The following is a 16847-nucleotide window of genomic DNA, read 5'->3' on the forward strand; positions in this document are numbered from 1 at the left end:
TAATTTACATCCAGTAATTGGATCAATCAAGATTTTATACACTATTCACGGTTGTATTATTTTTTAACAGCTCACGGTTATTGGTGGATATCGAATTTGTACATTTTCCTCCACCTTAACGGAGATAATAATAATTATTGCACATGAACTGCCTCTTATTTAAAAAAAACTCACTCAACATTACTCTTTTTCACTTATTGTTTCACATTCCACAACATTTGAAATAAGTTACACACACTCCGAAACGAATTCACTATGGCATCCTTACGCGGAGCCTTTTTAACTTCGTGACCACGTGTCTAACTCGTCCGCGGTTTGGCGACGTACTGCCTTCACCAAATGTGAACCAACCCAACGGTTTGGGCTTCCTCGCATATACTGACTGGCCGGATTCGGGCTGGCATACCGACTACCGAAAGTGGACGAACTTTGGCAGTAACATGTACGCGTGCTCTCCAAGAGAGTTGGTACAACGGCTTCAGCCACCAGCCCCGGTCCACCCGGGGGCAGGTTCCTATGTGCCTCAGGTGTTCGATTGTGTTGTCCAACGTCATGTTGGTCCTTTATCCGGGTATTACCAACGAAACGAGCCCTTTTGTGTTGAAGCATGAGCGAAACGTTTAGTATGTTACAGTGGTGGAAATTACTATGAGTTTATATCTTTTTTTTTATATGTTTGTCTTATTTGTGAAGATAAAACAATTGACTAAGAATGTAAAAAACACTGTTATTTAGTATTGTCTTATCTAATTAAGATTAAAAGGAAAAAATATGCTTATTTAATTCAAACTTAAAGTTTTAATGGGAAATAATAAAAAAGGTTCTAAAGGTCACGTAAAGGAAGGTTGTACACTGTTCGCGTTAAACAGTTCAAAAGAAAAGAAGATTATTAAGCATCCGCCTATTTAACGTTATCGACTGTTGTGTGGTTGCTCCTTTATTTAAACTATATTTTAAACTAACTAATTTTATTACCTCACTATCATGCACTTCTATTCTTAAGATGAACGACGGATTCCTTTATGAACATCTTTTTCTTTCGGGGTCGTTTGCGTGTTTTGCTGATGTGGCGAATAAAGCAACAACCTGCACTCGCGCAAGGTACTATCGGCAGCAATCTCTTCCCCATCGGTTCCAAACCGATCCAAGGCCCTTCGGAGAACATCTAACCAGCGCTGGTGAATGAAAAGTTGCCAACTTACAGGGGGAGTGCGGATGGAAGGGTTGGCGGTTGAAATTCATTTCGGACCAATATTGATTAGACAAATATAATTTCAACACGGGCAACCCGGGTCCCGATAATAATGGGAAAACCACGAAGGACGAGCTCAAAAACGCGAAGTTCCCTACCCCCAAACCCCGACGGTCGGATGTCCTGAACGGCGAACGATGAGGAGCCATTTTTTACCCCCGAGCTCCACTATCCCTCCACCGCAGGTTCTCTCACGAATTCATCAGTCGAAAAAGTTTATAATTTTCATTACCCAGTCAATCGGTTTGGCATGCAAGGGAACTCCAGGACCCCCTTCTCGGTTCCTTCGACCGGAGTCCGTGTGGAAACTATGGTCGAGTTAAGTAAGAGTTAACACGAAACGTTTGCAAAACACAACCAGTTGGATACCGTTGCGGAGGCCCTGGGGGGAGTGCGGACCGGTGACTCTTCAGGTTCTAACTTATGGCCAAAGTTTCGACTTTCGACAACCAACTTCTAACGCTTACGAGCGGGAGGAACGAGAAACCGTACTACGGTATAATTTTTCAAGCTAAATAAGTTATGACTGTTTCTAAGGATATTGGGGTGAACGAAAGACACGAGAGCCTCAAAGACACGGGGATGGGTCCACGGCATTAAACCTAAATTTTTGCTTATTGAAATTTAACATGCTGGTGCAGAAGGGTTTCCGTGAGGGTTCATTGCATTTTAACCGCGTGTAGATAGATTGCGGATGAGTTCTACCAACCACGATCGTCTGTTGCATATACTTTGTGAAGATGGTTATGAAATTTTATTAAATGGAAATTTGTAAGAGCAAATTGCAATTTAATTTTATAACTTTAGTTCAACCAGTCTCCCCTATGCGTTGAAAGTCATGGACATAACCCTGACCAAACCGTTTATGCAATGGTGAAACCAATACCTTCCACCAAATCCCAACGCTGTGGAAGCCTTTTTTGCGAGTGTGTCAGTGGGGGATGGATGGATTTAAATTTCTAGTTTAAAGTTTAAGCCTCTGCTGGCATAAATACAAAAAAAAAACTAAAATACATGAAAACAAAATCACAAGGCGCCCGTAGCGATGTCAAGGACAACGCGTTTCCACGACCCAACGGTTATCGGAGCTGCTGCAACAAACCTGTAAAGTCAGATGAAAGGCACAATGGTTTTTTTCGTAGAAAGAGAACAATAATTTCTTTTGCTTTGTAAATAGTGTTAAGTCTTCATACCATGAACGAAGGAATAAACCACAAAACTGTAATTTTTAGTTTTTATTTTCTTTTTTCCGCTTCACATCCAAGGGTTGATGGGCTGAAAATCAAAACCCTTTTCCGCATTGCTCAATCGTTTCTTCGCGGAAACCCGGTCCCGTGCACACATCGCACGTTCTACTGACACCAACGGCAGCCCGTCGTTGTTGACTTGCATCGGAAACAGTGATAATAATACGCTAGTGCTAAATTCAACGTTGCATGCGCTGCCCATCGGCACTATTGATAATGGTGGGGATCCCAATACCTGTCCTTTCTCCCTCGCTGCTGCAGACTCAGTTCGCGGTCAAGTTCAGGGAAAACCTGTTTGTTTCCCCCCCGTCTTCAACGAGCCGAAATAGCTCAGTTGGGAGAGCGTTAGACTGAAGATCTAAAGGTCCCCGGTTCAATCCCGGGTTTCGGCAGGAACAAGCAAATTGATTTTTATTAATTTGCTCGTTATTTTGTAAATCACCCCTAATAACCACTTGTTGCATCTGATAGTACTTCAATGATAGTCGTCCCCCCTCGCGTTCAGATGACAAGGTTTTTCTTGTAAACAGGGTATGATAAGAAATTCTTCATATAGTTGAATAAGCAAAAGGGAAGGTAAATGGTCTTAAAAAAGGTATTTTCTCTTTTATAATTAAATAGTGCGGATGTACCTTGTCAAGTTTATTTCATCTTTGTAAAGAAACCTTTAAACTCAATAATGCGTTTTTAGAACTGATCATCTAAGATTTGATTATTTTCCTATCGGCCACTTCGTTCCAACGTTTTTGAATATATTTTACAATGAATAAGACTTTCTTCTTTTTCTTCTTTCTTTCACTAGGCGTAAACATTACACCCATTACAGAACAGTGAACCGAGTGGCCATCGTTCACGTGTAATGTCCAAAGCGAACAGTTTGAGCAAACTGAGATTAGAAGCTTTTTTAATGGGCCCTTTGTTTGTTTTTGGAAACTTCTCAAGTTTGTTTTGGCAACGTCCTTCAGGTTGAGTGCATTTTCTCAAAATTGAATTGTATATAACTGTAGGTAGACATAACAGATACAAAATATTGAAATGATCACCAAAAAATTTGGTCTAGATGTTTAAGGACTATTTTTTGTTTTAATGTTATTTGTTCAGCTAGTTTTATTTTCAACATGTCTTAGAATCTAAGGTCTGCGTGAGATGCTTTAAAACGAATTAGTTAAATAGTCAAGATTAAATTAAATGCACATAGAAGACACAACTGTGTGCAAAGTGTCCCCTTCTGTTTGACGCCGTTATGCAAAAGTCCATTACCAATGCAAAGTGTTTGTAAAATACTGGTTTGAAGCGACTCCAAACATCCACACTTGAGCAACAAAGAAGCTTTTTGAATTTCTTTGCATAATGACTCGAGCCCGAACGAATTCCACATTTCAAATGTCAGAAGATCCCAAACGATCGGCTAATGTTTCGCCTGATTTAGAGTGGTTGTGTTTCGCCAAGAATCTTTTACTTTTTCCGAAGATAGAACGACTCGATCGCGTGTAATCCCGGAGGGGGCATTAATTTATGCACTAGCGATATCCCCGTCACATTATTATGCGAAGTGATCCCATGCCAACATGTCGCTCGGTAGAATGTGCTCCGTGGAGGCTTTTCTGCGTAAATCTTAGCGATGTCGAGCGGCGGCGAAAACATCGGACATCAAATTAACGGGCCTCGCGGTTGGCTGGCAGATGACCTCGACAGATTGCAGACTGGTCCGCCAAAGTCAACGCAGGCACACCTGATGATGGTCATGATGATCATAGGTCAGACTAGGCTGGGATGCTCGGGTCGGGTCGAGCCGGAGTTTGTTGGTGAAAATAGCTTCCTGCAAGTTGGTTCATCGAACCTGTCGCCATTCTCGTCCACCCGGTCTGTTAGAGCGCGTAGAAAGCGAAACTTGTTCTACTCCACCAAACTGGTTCACGCTTTGGCACGGGGATGGCGAAATGTGGCAAACCAGCTTGCTGCCCGTCGTGGGTCGTCTTCTTCTGTGGTTCGATAGGATGCATTATAAATAGGTCAGTATAGAAGAGTGCAAAGTTAGTCCTCGTGCGGCAGTGATCAGGAGCCAACGGCAAAAGGATACAGATATTCGCGGGTGCCATTGCGCTGGTCCAAGATGGTGACTTCTAAAGTGCGCGCCATTGCTCTGCTGGTGCTGGTGTTGGCCACCGTGGCCAGCGGTGCTCCTCAAAAAAAGGCACCCTTCGGTAAGGCACGAGGCGGAGCTGAATCGGAAGCGCAAAAGCCAGCATCACCGTCGGAGGATGAACCCAAGGGTTCGACGTCGGGCGAAAGTGAAGAGTCGCTGGAAAAAACGCAAGCCAAAGCAGCAAAGTACTCGTACGACACGTCCGTGAACGACACCATCAACGATCACGCGATCATGCGCCAGGAGGAACGGGACGGGCTCTCGCTGAAGGGAATGTACTCGTACAGCGATGGGTTCTTCAGGCGCACCGTGCACTACGAGGCGGACGACAAGGGGTACCGGGTGGTGAAGGAGATTAACATCCCGATCGGTAACGGACCGCAGGTCGATCCGAAGGGTAAGGCCGACGTGTCGTCCTCGCTGACCGGATCGTACTCCATTACGGCGGACGATATTGCGAAGCCGTCCCGGAAGGAAGTGGCACGGTCATCGTCGGGGGAGGACGAATCCTCGGAGGAAACCCGTGCCGACGATGAGGATGAGGAGCAGGGTGATGGTTCGGGAGAGAATTAGGTGCAAAATAAATAAATTATTTAAATGATCGTACAGCCTCAATTTAAGTATAGCTTTGTGTTCGAATTGATCGAGTTAAGTGTTTTTTTTTCATTCTTTAAACATGAAAATTTTACGTTCTTTCTACAGTTTCTTCTTATTGTAAGTGGAAAAAAGCTTACTTCGAAAAATAAAACCAACGTGATTTGTACTTGTTAGAACTGTTCTATGTAATGCTTAAATAGCCGATCATCTCTACAACTAGATATGTATTTGTTGTTTTAAAAGTTCATTTTGACCTCTAGGGGTTTAAAAGTGAATTTCAATCTGAATGTGTGTGCCAAGACCGGTTTTCACTCCACGTCGAACCAGTCAACATTCTTGTGAATAATTTTAACTAAAGTATTTACAAGTGGTAGGCTTTTTGGAGTAGAATAAAATAAAATGCTCCATTGGAGTCGCCAATGTAAGTCATTAAACGCGCAATAGAACTTATAATATTTCGCATATTGCATAAGATAGGGGGGATTTTCCATCTATTGAAACTTTCGTTACGACTGAATAAAGTTGTTTTTATTTCCTTGTGCATTTATATAGTCAATCTCCGATGAAAAAAGGGCTGCAGAAGCTGTTATGAGGTGTGCTTTGCCGGCCACTTTGTTAGAAAACTGTAAACACAATCAACGTGTCTAGGAACGCACGCACTTCGGACGCTTGGTGGCCGGATCGGTTCCGCACTTCTCGAACGAGTTGCACTTCGTACTGCCACAGTAGGATCCAGAACCACCGGAAGAATCTGAAAAGGATTTATCAGTAAAATATATTTTAGTAAAAAAGGCAACAGTTCTTTTAAACAATATAGACATAAGAACTCCTATTCAATTTTGATAGGAAACAGAGAGGATTGTAATCACACATCACACAGTGATGTTAATCACACTGTTCAACTCCCATGTTATGTTATGAAATGATCGTTGCTCTTGTTTATCAGCAGAGACTGTGGCCGAGGGCAGAAATTGGGTCGTTTGTGCAGATTACTTACATTTATCGCTGCCTTGCGTAAGCTTGGTACGGTCGACGCAGGATTTGAGGTTGCACGAGTTGGAGCAGCACTTGCCGCCGGTGGAGGAGCAATCGTTATCCGTCAGACACTTGGGCGAGCAGGACGGTACCTTCGACGCCACCGGACAGTCGCCATTAGCTGAATGATGGACCGTAATAGTGTGAATAAATCATCAATTTGAGGAACACAGGATAGGTAAATAAATTACTGAATACTTACGTGCACACTCTGCCACCACAGCGAGCAGCACAAGGCACAGCGCTAGTACGACAAATTTAGCTAAAACACGGAAACAAATTGTGAATCAATTTTAATTACATCGTGAGAGCTTGTTAACAGCACAAACATATCTTCCAACGATCACGTTGCTAACGTTCCTTACCCATGTTGTTCGGGATTGTTTTACGCTTCACAATAATTTATTGCGTTTTCGGTTGGATTCGTATTACTCACTCTGGACGCACTGACGACTTGCTTACGCCGAAGGGTCTGTTCAAACTGATGCTTGCCAACCAACCTATCGCCGGAGATAACTCTTCAAGCTGATCTCTACTCCCTCCACGATCCACAATGTTCTGGTGTGACTATGGGCAACATGTTGAGTTCTGAGGTAACATAAAATGAAATATTATATGTTTCATTCACCCTTGAAAATTCGTTTACCACCTATCGTTAAAGTTCTTTACACAAGCAGTGCGGCATATCGTCGATGCTTGCACTGCAGGTAATATTGACCATCATAAAACACAGCATTTAACCATAGTGCGGTATTGTTCCGTAACGAATATGCAAACATGTTTAGGTGATCACTACTTCAGATCGGAATCTATAAACTCCTCTCGGACGAGTTCTCCGTTGAATATCACGAGGTTGTTTTGGAAGGGAGATGATTGATTAGTTAATTGCATGTAAACATCGTTAGGTCTCGAGGACTTGCAAGTTGTTTATAAAAGCGGTCACAGGTAGAATTCAACTATTTACGATTCCAGTTTGTTTTTAAAAGCTTTATTGTATTTTTTTTCTCAACATCGTACATATAGAGAATGGCACAATCACACGCAGCACAAACATCGATATAAAACTAGCAATACTTTTGTACCCCCTTGCTGTGGAAAAAGGTTAAAGGTAGTAAAAGCCATTTATGGCCTTCGCTTGTCCGTTGTATCATCTAAAGTAATATCCTTAGCACTTCAACAGCAACCTTCCCGAAAGGCCATGGCAGATCGTTTGTCAGTGGTCTGAACTGCCAAGCTTCCTCCGAGCCAATTAATAACTGGCTCCCTATCATTTCCTTCAAACGATTTGTACCGTGACGTCCACCCCTATAGCACGTTTATCGATCACGTTTTAACAGTTTGCTTATTTGCATGTACGCACGCGACATATCCACATACATACCCGCGTATCGATGAAAAGGTGCCCGGGTGGCCATAAGCAATGGATTGCACGTTCCGCCGCTTCAGGGTAGCTTGGACGATCCAATCCAGGGGTCGGCAACGTGGAGCATGACTCAAATAGAGTGATCAAATAGTTTCTTCCCATCATAGCACTCTATTTGATCGGTTTTCTTCAATTTGTAACATTCATCATTTTTCCCGATTTAACGAGCACTAGAAAACAGTTTGACGACTTCTGCCTCAATCTTTACAGGGCAACATCGAATGTAGCACAAAGATACATTTGAAAGAGCTGAAGTGACTCACGTGACCCCAGGCGACCAACCTCGGATGTGAGGTACCATTTTTTCAATGTCGTATTCAAATCAATGGCAGTTTTCTACTTTAGCAGAAACATGTAATGAAGGTCATTGCCATTGGACGTTGGGGGTATGAATATAAATTACAGAACAGTGGCTTTAGCTCATTGTACCTTTAATACATCCACGGTAGATGGTTTTGTAAGGAATGTGTTGTAATGCAAAGGGTAATCCTGTCCTAATCTGGTTTCATTCGTTCTGTTCTGCAATATCTATTTCATGTTTCGCAACTTTTGTTGTACTTTTTTCTAGCTCTTTAATAGACTTTTAAAGCACATCTGTACATTTTGTTTTCCCAGAACAGTAAATAATGTTTTAAATTCGTATTAAACGAGATTTGCCTCAGCACCGTTGAGTTTACAGTGAACAGTAATCACATCACATAGTTAAGGAATCTATTCCAATAAGCGATAGCTGGCAACGTTGAACATTGAACATTAAACGGGAGACTTTTCCTGCCTCTCATACTCATCCTTGGACAGCTCATGCAAAAGCTTGTACTTCTCTGTGTCGGTCAGATTGATGTAGCTGTTATTTTCCATCAGCTCCTTCTTGATGCTGTACACCAGATCGCAGGGCAGCTCCACGTTCTTCTCGTTTTCAATCTGCACCTCGGTTGTGTGCTTAATCTCCACACTTTGCATGGATACCGTGTCATCCCTATCAGCAGGTTGAACCGTTGGTTCTTCGAGTGGAATCGGTTCTTCCTGTGGCAGCTGCTCGTCCACCGCGAGGTGCTGTGAATCGGCTGGTTTGAAACCCTGCATCAGCAACTGGACGGCGGCCGATTCCTGCGGTAAAGCTTGGATTACCGTCTTCAGTAGCTTGGGTGAGGTGGGATCGGTTGGATTGCGAATCACCACGTCCACCTCGCTGTCTTTGGTGTTAATGCTCTGCTGCGATTCGGCCTTCTCTCGCGCCGCATTCTTACGCATCAGGCTCTTGGCACGTTTTTTCAGAATGGCCTGGGCGTTCGGGTAGTACACGATCGCTTCGTTTAGATCGGATTTGGACAGCACGAAGAGGTTCGAAAAACCCTTCGACCGTACGTCGGCCGTACGGCGATTACCCTCAGCGCCATTGATCGCGAGTAGGCTTATTTCACCAAATACCGATCCCTCGTAGAGTGTGGCCAGGACGACGTCGTTCCGGGAACCACCCATCACCTGCACCTGGCCCGTTTTGACGATGTACATCTCCTTGCCCACCTCCCCCTTGCGACACACGTAGTCCCCGGGCAGAAACGTGACGGAGCGTAGCTTCAACACCAGCTCGCGCAAAAGTGCCTCCTCACAGTCCGCGAACAGCTGCACTTTCGAGAGCGTCTGTATGTGCACCGATATGGCGATGTCTGTCTTTAGGTTCGCGGGCAGCGCATCCATGATGTGCGTCTCGTCCAGACACTTTTGCTGCTCCCAGGTGAAGGTGAACCACATTTTAACGCGCCGCTGCAGATCGGTCGGCAGATTGAGCCGCCGCATGTACTCGAGCGTTTCGTCCACTAGCTGCTTGTACTCGGACTTGGAGCGGGTGGCCGTCGCGATGATGTCCCGTATCTGACCGATCAGCAACGCAAACACGAACACACCCATCAACCATGCGGCTGTCATGAACATCAGTTCGCCCTCCTTTTCCGGTTTCGGATTTTTACCGATTGACGTGGCCGTCTTGGTCGCAAATGCAAAGCATCGAACGTATGCGTGGCCCTTGTTGTTGAACACCCATCGATTCGAACCGAGTCCTGTAGGATAACAGAAGACCAGCCATTGGTAGAGCTTGTTTGGAATAAAACCTTGCCAAAATTTCCCATTACCTTGGTATGCACTGTACGCGTAGTACGCACATGCCGTCAGGTGGATCATGTAAAGCATGTAGGTCAGCGTTTTCACCACACGTATCTGTAACAGATGAACAGGGTGTAATTAGTTTTGTGCAACCATGTTGCAAACCTCCTGGAAACTTACAATATGGGGTGAAGAGATAACGCGATCAATCAGTTTGAAGAATTCCCAAAAACTTTGTATCTTCAACAGCCTTGGGGCGCGAAAGACTACATGTTCGGTGCCGAAGCGTAGGTAGAGTAAATCAAGCGGAACCAACGCCAACAGGTCCATCTGTAAAATAACACGAGCCAGAAAACAATGACAACATTAGGAAACGATATTTCACACCACTCATGCTTCCTACCTTGAACTGCAACTTCCGCATGTAGTTCTTTCGCGTCAGATGTTTATCTTTCACCCAGAAACCCTCGTACAGATACATGAGCCGATGTTTGACGAACAGTATGTCCAACAGGTAGATCACATCGGCACAGATGTCCATGGCGATCCAGTACTTGGTGTTTTCGGGCGTCTGATAGGGAAACGACGATCGAAGCGGGATAACCCACGCATTGTACAGAAATGACAACGACACGATGAACAGCCAGGAGATGTAGAACTTGCCCTGAGGATCGAGCACGTTGTCACTGCGGCCTCCGCAGCAGAAAATCGGACAGAAGAGATAGTGGCTGCAGCTGGGTGTGGTGTCCGTGGCCGACTGGAGTGTAAGGGCGGAATTTTGAATGGTGCGTTCTGTGGGAGTTTAGGGTAAACGAAAAGAAAAGTAAGTCGCTGTTTGGTTCGATGGACATTTTTCCCACCCTTACGGTTCACGCTATGTTTCTGTATCGAAGGAGCCGTCGATGGTGCACTGGCGCTACTGGAGGGCGTTGGAGGGATCTCAATTTTACTTCGCATTTTGCGAGTACGTTCTGAAAAACGACTGGCTAGATGACGCAGCCGCACGGTTACGAAATCATTCTCATCCGCTGGCATCATCTCCGAGTGAGTTCTGTGAAAACCGTAACGTATCTATTACAATGCTGGGGAAGTAGGGATGAGTTAAAATACTTACACAGAATTCCGCCGATCTTCGATCATTTCTGTTGATGATCCATTGGCATTTTCCAGCGGTTGGTCATTAATCATCGCACGATCACCAACCCTGTCCGGATTGGTTACCGTTTGCGGCGCTGGCGGTGCTTCATCATCACACAGCGAAGTGCCGGCCGATTCTGTGATGCACATTTGCACACTCTCCACTGGCGTTTCAACCGAACTCGACCGCCGGGAGTCGGTTCCATCCTTTTCCGCCGTGAAGTGCTGGTGCTCCAGCTTCACCAGCATATTGTTTTCGTCGTTAATTATCCGCTTAACAAGCTCGTGCGTGCTGCGCAGATTCGAGACCGAATTTTCTGCCTCCTGGCAGCCTATTTTCCCGTTGCGGAAGTATAGCTTCGACTTGTAGCCTCCCTTCGGACTGTACGATTTGATGCGCCGTTTTTGCGTAATGTTCACCTTGTACGTCGGTGAGCGAATCACTTTCTTCTGGCCATCCTGGGTAGTGGTGGTGCTGCGGTTGAAGCATTTTTTCGTCGGACTACACTTGTTGCGTATCAGCTGGATGGTCCTTTCCGCCGCCTTCCGCTGGCGCTCACGCAACGATATCAGTTCGTCCTGTTCCCGTTCCCGGCGCAGTATGTCCTCGGTGACGGTGATAAAGTCGTCCAGTTCGCGTATTTCCTTGGAGATTTCCTCGAGACTTTTGTGTAACTTCGCCTCGTCCCGACTGCCGGGACGTGCTAAGGCGCCACTCGATCCCCCACCACCACCGGTAGTCCATGCCTGCTGTCCCGGAATAACCGGTCGGGAGCCGAAGCGACCGTAACTACTACCACCCTTCGCCCACGGTACCGACGGTGCAAGAAATGGTGGCGGAGATCGGGGAGGCCAGCCACCGTCCATCGAAAGTACCGTCTCCGAACGGGAACGATTAGCCTGTTCGACGCCCCACGACGACGATGCAGAGGTGGCCATCATGGACGACGAGCAACTACTGTCGACACGAGCCTCTCTCGAAAGTCTCGAAACACTACCCCCACAAGCCTTTGGCCGTGACAATGATGACGATGATGTGGCCGATGGAGGTGGTAATGTCTCTTTTTATGGCCATCGAATGACCGATTCCGATCATTCGCCTACTGACACGACCACATCTGAATGTAAATTACGCATTTGAAGGCCATTGCAATGCAATAGCTGTGGCACGTTAGATATTACACACCTAGAACCGTGCACCAATCACAAGCTCAAACCAGCGCACAACTGTTGTGCTGCAAAATCGATATGAAAGTTCAACGCAGCAGGCGTGCTAAATTTATCCTTTTTGATGGGGGGTAAATTGATACCGTATCCTAGATATCACCATGTCCTTTGAGCGCTGCTGACAATGTATACTAAATGTAGTGAAAGAACTTTTGTCCCAAGGAAAAACAAACCTCGAAACGTGCCAGTGCGCATGGGCTACAGCTGTCCTGTTTTTCTTTATCAAACGGATGAGCATTCCGAAGGATAAAGGGTCGAAGCGACACGTGGAGTTGTTTGTTTACTTAGTCCCGGTTCGAGAGCTTCTTGGTACGAGTTCGCAAGGTTTTTATTTTCTCAAAAGTAATTTGTTCACAGATAAGTAAAAATATGATTTCAGTCAGTCTGTATAATTTCTTGTATAAAGCCTTTGAATGTATAACGCACTCCTTTACGAAATGGATAATTTGTAATAATCTCATTAACCAACGTTCTTGTCGCTACATTTTCCTATGCCTTGAATAGAAACATCACGTATAACCATCCAACAACCATCCATAATGTTTAATGCAAAATCACTGGCAAATTCCAGCAAAAATAAGTTCCAAAAGATACGAACGTGCAACGTGGTGTTATATTTATTGTTACCTTTATACTTTCGGTTTCTAGAGAAAAATACAGTTAATTTTTTTAAACTATAGGAATTCACATTAAGGTTATTTTGTAAATTTGTACTGTTTTTTGTTCTCATAAAGCTGAGCAGTAAGCTTTAACTTAAACTCATCGGCCAACTCATGTAAAATTTTTATCTCCTGCTCCGTTAGATGCTCCGGCAGAGGCAACGTGGTGCTTATGGCATCTTTAATGAACATGTTTATCGCACCTCTGACGGAGTCGGTAAACCTTTTCAGTTCATCAACTGATTGCTCTTGTTTTTTAGTGGCCATACCCATTGCACGTGCCCATATGCTTTTTTCTTCCTGACGATACTTTTCGGTACTAATGTTCAGCGATTTCAGGGACGCTGCAATGTTCTCGTCGCCTGGCAGGAGTTTCTCGGCACGCTTCAGGCAGATTCGGGCTCTTTCGAATTCACCTAGCTTAAGTAGAGCCTTTCCCTCTTGATAGAGCACCTTAGCATTTTGGTTGATGTCACAAAGGCGACGAATTTCGTTCACCATATTACAGGCGGCCTTCGGTTGTTGCCTACGGTTGTAGCATACGGCCAAGCTGGTGTACAGTAAGATCAATGTTTCCTCTTGCTCTTTCTGTTCCGCCTCGTCTTTCAATTGGCACTTGTGAAGAATGTTAACGGCTGCCTTGTATTTATCGATCGCGTTCGGAACCATATCACGCTGGTAAGACTCTTTGGCGACTTTGCGCATCTCGGCTACAGTCTCTTTTGCCGTCGCATACGACCGGCGTTCCTTGCAATCTGGCTCAATAGCAATGGCAGCGTTCGTCTCCAGTTCCACGAAGCCGATCAGTTTAATCACAAAAAGGCCATCAGCTTTCGGTTTGATGCGGGGTGGACATCCTACCTCTCCGTAGAGGAGCTTATATGAAATAATAAATTCGGCTTCTTCGCCTGCCAGCATCGTCTGCACAGCTTGATCCAACCCAGGAAGTACATCGCCGCCACCCAGTATGAACCGGCACGGTACCTTGCGTAGCTTGCTGGAATCGAACGGCGTTAGTGCGTGCTCATTGAAGGCATTGTATTCTATAGTAACACGAATGTTGCTTGATTGCCATTTGCCAACGCCTTCCTTCGTTATGCGCTTGTAGATCAACTGCGAAATAGGTTGCATCTCTTTGCGCAGCTCGTCAAAGCTCCCATTCCAAGGAGTTACCTGTTGTGTGCTGTTTTCCTCGTCCTCATCTCCACTACTGTAGTCACCTTCGAAATAGAGTTCTTCGCCATAATTGTCGCTTAGGAATTCCTTGTCTACTTGAAACTCTGCCCCATCACTGAGCACTTCGCTGAAACGCACGCAATGATACAGGCGTATTACTTCTTTATACGTAAGTAACGCATGTTTCCGTTGATCCGAACTTACCCAATATCAAGAGGTTGTTTTAATTTCATTCCGTTGTCCATAATGTTGGATATTCGTCGTCTATGCCATTGAAATTTTAACAATAACTAAGGTATACTGTCTCTTGCAGTCTGTTCTGGAGTGCACTATCGAAAAATACGCTACGATTGTTGTTTATTTTGATGTCAGTTGCCGACATTTGTCAGTCAGCCGGCCGAGGGGCTATTCAATGGCCCTTGATTTTCTTTTTAAAATAAATTGATAAATATTTCCTCCTAGCACCATCCGAAAACGTAAAAATTAAATAATAATTTATGATTTACTTAATAGTTTTATTCTTATCCTGGTGAATTTATCTTTATCAATTAAAATAATGACTTTTTGTTACTTCAAAAAGGGTGCACAAAATCCCACTGTGCACTTTTACCGATCGTTCAGTGCCTCCTTTGATAAGGAACTTTGCCGAAACGTCAAAACGGAGTCAGTTTGATCAATAGCGTCTGCACATGATTCGTAGTTTCCTGCGACAACTTTCACCGATCGTTATCAGTAAACCAGAGTTTGCTGCAGGTACGACATTAGCAAAAGCATATCTCTCCTCTTTAACGCACGTTAGGACGATGTCGCTGGACGACGCGAAAAAGTGTGCAGCTTACAAGGCGGTCGATGAGTTCGTCAAGGATAACACCGTTATCGGGATCGGATCGGGCTCCACGGTGGTCTACGCTGTGCATCGAATTGCCGAAAGAGTGAAGTCAGAAGGCTTGAAGCTGGTTTGCATTCCTACCAGTTTCCAAGCTCGACAATTAATCATTGAGCATGGTCTGACGTTGGGGGATCTCGAGTGCAATCCCCGGTTAGATTGTGCTATCGATGGAGCAGATGAAGTGGACGCCAAAATGGTCCTCATTAAGGGTGGTGGAGGTTGCTTGTTGCAGGTAAGCACTTATGCGTAATCACACAGTCAACTGCATGTTAATGGTTTTTTTTCTCTCTGAATAGGAAAAGATCGTTGCGTCCTGCGCAGAGCGATTGATCGTGATCGCGGATTACACAAAGGACTCCAGCAAGTTGGGTCAACAGTACCGTAAGGGCATTCCTATCGAGGTAGTGCCGATGGCTTACGTGCCAATAAAGACAAAGGTGGAGAAACAATTTGCAGGCAGTTTGAAACTGCGAATGGCAGTGGCAAAGGCAGGCCCGGTCGTAACAGACAACGGGAATTTCATCTTGGATTGGCATTTTGATGATAATAAGGAATACGACTGGGATGCGATCAACCGGGAGATTATGATGATTCCGGGTGTCGTTGATACGGGTCTGTTTGTTGGTATGGCCACCAAGGCATACTTTGGACAGCCTGATGGATCTGTTACAGAGCGTAAAGCTTGAGCGTATTTAGGCATTTTTCAAATAAGACATTTCCTTGTTTTTCCTCATTTTGTCTTTTATTCTTTATTATTTCTACGCGGTTTTTCAATTGATAAATAAATAGAAATAAAAACAACATGAAAGAGGAGAGGTATCGTACATGGCGCGATGGTCCAGTAAACTAGAACGATTTTTTATTACGCTCTGGAAGCAGTGTCTCCTTCGCGTAGCTGAAAAGCGAAAGAAGGCCCGCCTTTTTCCTACTGGAAAAGTAATTTGTGACCACATCGCTTCCACCTGCAACATAAGAAGTGTAAAGAATATTATTTGAACTTCAAAGGTAAGGCCTTGCTTACAATACGTACCTCGCTGATGTGTCCGTTCATTGCTGGTCGGCAGTACATTGTCGTTGGCCGAAAGAGAAACAAATAGCGCAAATGGCACCAACCATAGACATAGCGTGAAGTACGCCATCATCTCAGTCAAGGCATGGAACTGTAGTTGGAAGTACACAAACGCAAAGTAGTGATTCACTAGCAACAATATCACAGCTCCGAGGAATGCCGGCGATAGAAACCGCACAAAGGGGAAGTCAGTTAAGATGAACGCATGCAAGATTTGTCCTCCGAGCCCGCAGAGTATCATCGCCCAAGAGAAGGTTTCAGTGAAAATGAAAACTATGTAGAGCGATGCCGTCAACGCTACCATCCATTTGATAATTTTCTTCGCTATGACGGTATACTCTTCTACCAATTCCGCTAGGTAGTATAGGCCGGCAGCTATAAGAAGAAAGAGGTAAATCGTTTTAAACAGGTGCTTTCTGGCTATGGCGGTGTTCCAAAACGTCTTCCCTTGACGCTATTTACGTACCGATGGATACAGTCATGAAGCAAATTTGTACAAGCAGCGAAACGTAGCTGAGAAGCCCGAGGAAGGACATCCTGCCAGTCGGATTGGTTTTTAACTTTTTGTTCAGGAAAAAGGGGATAGGAATCGGTTCGATGGACTGCGTTCTCTTTACGGTAGAGAACTCACGTACACATGATGTTAGCGTTTAAGCACTCTATAGAAACTTATTTATGTAGGTTGTGTGTGATGAAGGAAATATTCCTGCTCCTACTGCTATTTTCCTGTGCACCCTAGATAATTTTACCACAATTGCTCGATGTTGACAGAAAAACGCCACCAAAACATTGGTACCCTTTAGAAATCGATTTTTATGTTTAGTAAATAATACCCTTCAGAAAACGCAGAATATACATAAGGAAGAAATCCTTTGATGGTGATTTTTAAG

The 16847-nt window shown here is 44.6% G+C and overlaps 6 protein-coding genes and 1 non-coding gene across 7 annotated transcripts in view; 3 read left to right on the top strand and 4 right to left on the bottom strand.

Moving 5' to 3' along the window:
* Positions 1–14330, bottom strand: part of LOC131260616 (inactive peptidyl-prolyl cis-trans isomerase shutdown-like) — a 113118-nt gene extending 98788 nt beyond the window's left edge. The window contains exons 1-2 of the mRNA XM_058262386.1: positions 14204–14330; positions 12763–14126 (exon numbers count right to left, since the gene is read on the bottom strand). Coding sequence (XP_058118369.1) covers positions 12860–14126; positions 14204–14244 — 1308 coding nt within the window. The 5' untranslated portion in view covers positions 14245–14330 and the 3' untranslated portion in view covers positions 12763–12859. The remainder of the gene's footprint in view (positions 1–12762; positions 14127–14203) is intronic.
* Positions 2819–2891, top strand: Trnaf-gaa (transfer RNA phenylalanine (anticodon GAA)). Its single transcript has one exon. It is a non-coding gene; the product is annotated as a tRNA-Phe (tRNA).
* Positions 4613–5218, top strand: LOC131265888 (uncharacterized). The gene has a single exon (XM_058268231.1). It carries the CDS (start codon positions 4613–4615, stop codon positions 5216–5218), a length of 606 nt encoding a protein of 201 aa, XP_058124214.1.
* LOC131260631 (waprin-like protein) lies at positions 5759–6728 on the bottom strand. Its single transcript, XM_058262403.1, has 4 exons — positions 6643–6728; positions 6480–6539; positions 6240–6398; positions 5759–5993 (listed from the first exon to the last, which is right to left on the bottom strand). Exons 1-4 carry the CDS (start codon positions 6644–6646, stop codon positions 5887–5889), a joined length of 330 nt encoding a protein of 109 aa, XP_058118386.1. The 5' UTR covers positions 6647–6728; the 3' UTR covers positions 5759–5886.
* Positions 7255–11876, bottom strand: LOC131260606 (cyclic nucleotide-gated channel rod photoreceptor subunit alpha). The gene is made up of 6 exons (XM_058262375.1): positions 10915–11876; positions 10667–10851; positions 10204–10592; positions 9981–10130; positions 9830–9914; positions 7255–9757 (listed from the first exon to the last, which is right to left on the bottom strand). Exons 1-6 carry the CDS (start codon positions 11874–11876, stop codon positions 8454–8456), a joined length of 3075 nt encoding a protein of 1024 aa, XP_058118358.1. The 3' UTR covers positions 7255–8453.
* A 310-nt stretch (positions 14331–14640) lies between the features above and the next one.
* LOC131260625 (ribose-5-phosphate isomerase) lies at positions 14641–15734 on the top strand. Its single transcript, XM_058262395.1, has 2 exons — positions 14641–15120; positions 15185–15734. The coding sequence occupies exons 1-2, from the start codon at positions 14689–14691 to the stop codon at positions 15572–15574; spliced, it is 822 nt and encodes a 273-aa protein (XP_058118378.1). The 5' UTR covers positions 14641–14688; the 3' UTR covers positions 15575–15734.
* LOC131260629 (protein TEX261) lies at positions 15615–16700 on the bottom strand. The gene is made up of 3 exons (XM_058262401.1): positions 16424–16700; positions 15919–16332; positions 15615–15850 (listed from the first exon to the last, which is right to left on the bottom strand). The coding sequence occupies exons 1-3, from the start codon at positions 16491–16493 to the stop codon at positions 15735–15737; spliced, it is 600 nt and encodes a 199-aa protein (XP_058118384.1). The 5' UTR covers positions 16494–16700; the 3' UTR covers positions 15615–15734.
* Between the last annotated feature and the right edge of the window lie 147 nt (positions 16701–16847).

This window comes from Anopheles coustani, chromosome 3 (genome assembly GCF_943734705.1).
Source record: "Anopheles coustani chromosome 3, idAnoCousDA_361_x.2, whole genome shotgun sequence".
Lineage (NCBI taxonomy): Eukaryota > Metazoa > Arthropoda > Insecta > Diptera > Culicidae > Anopheles > Anopheles coustani.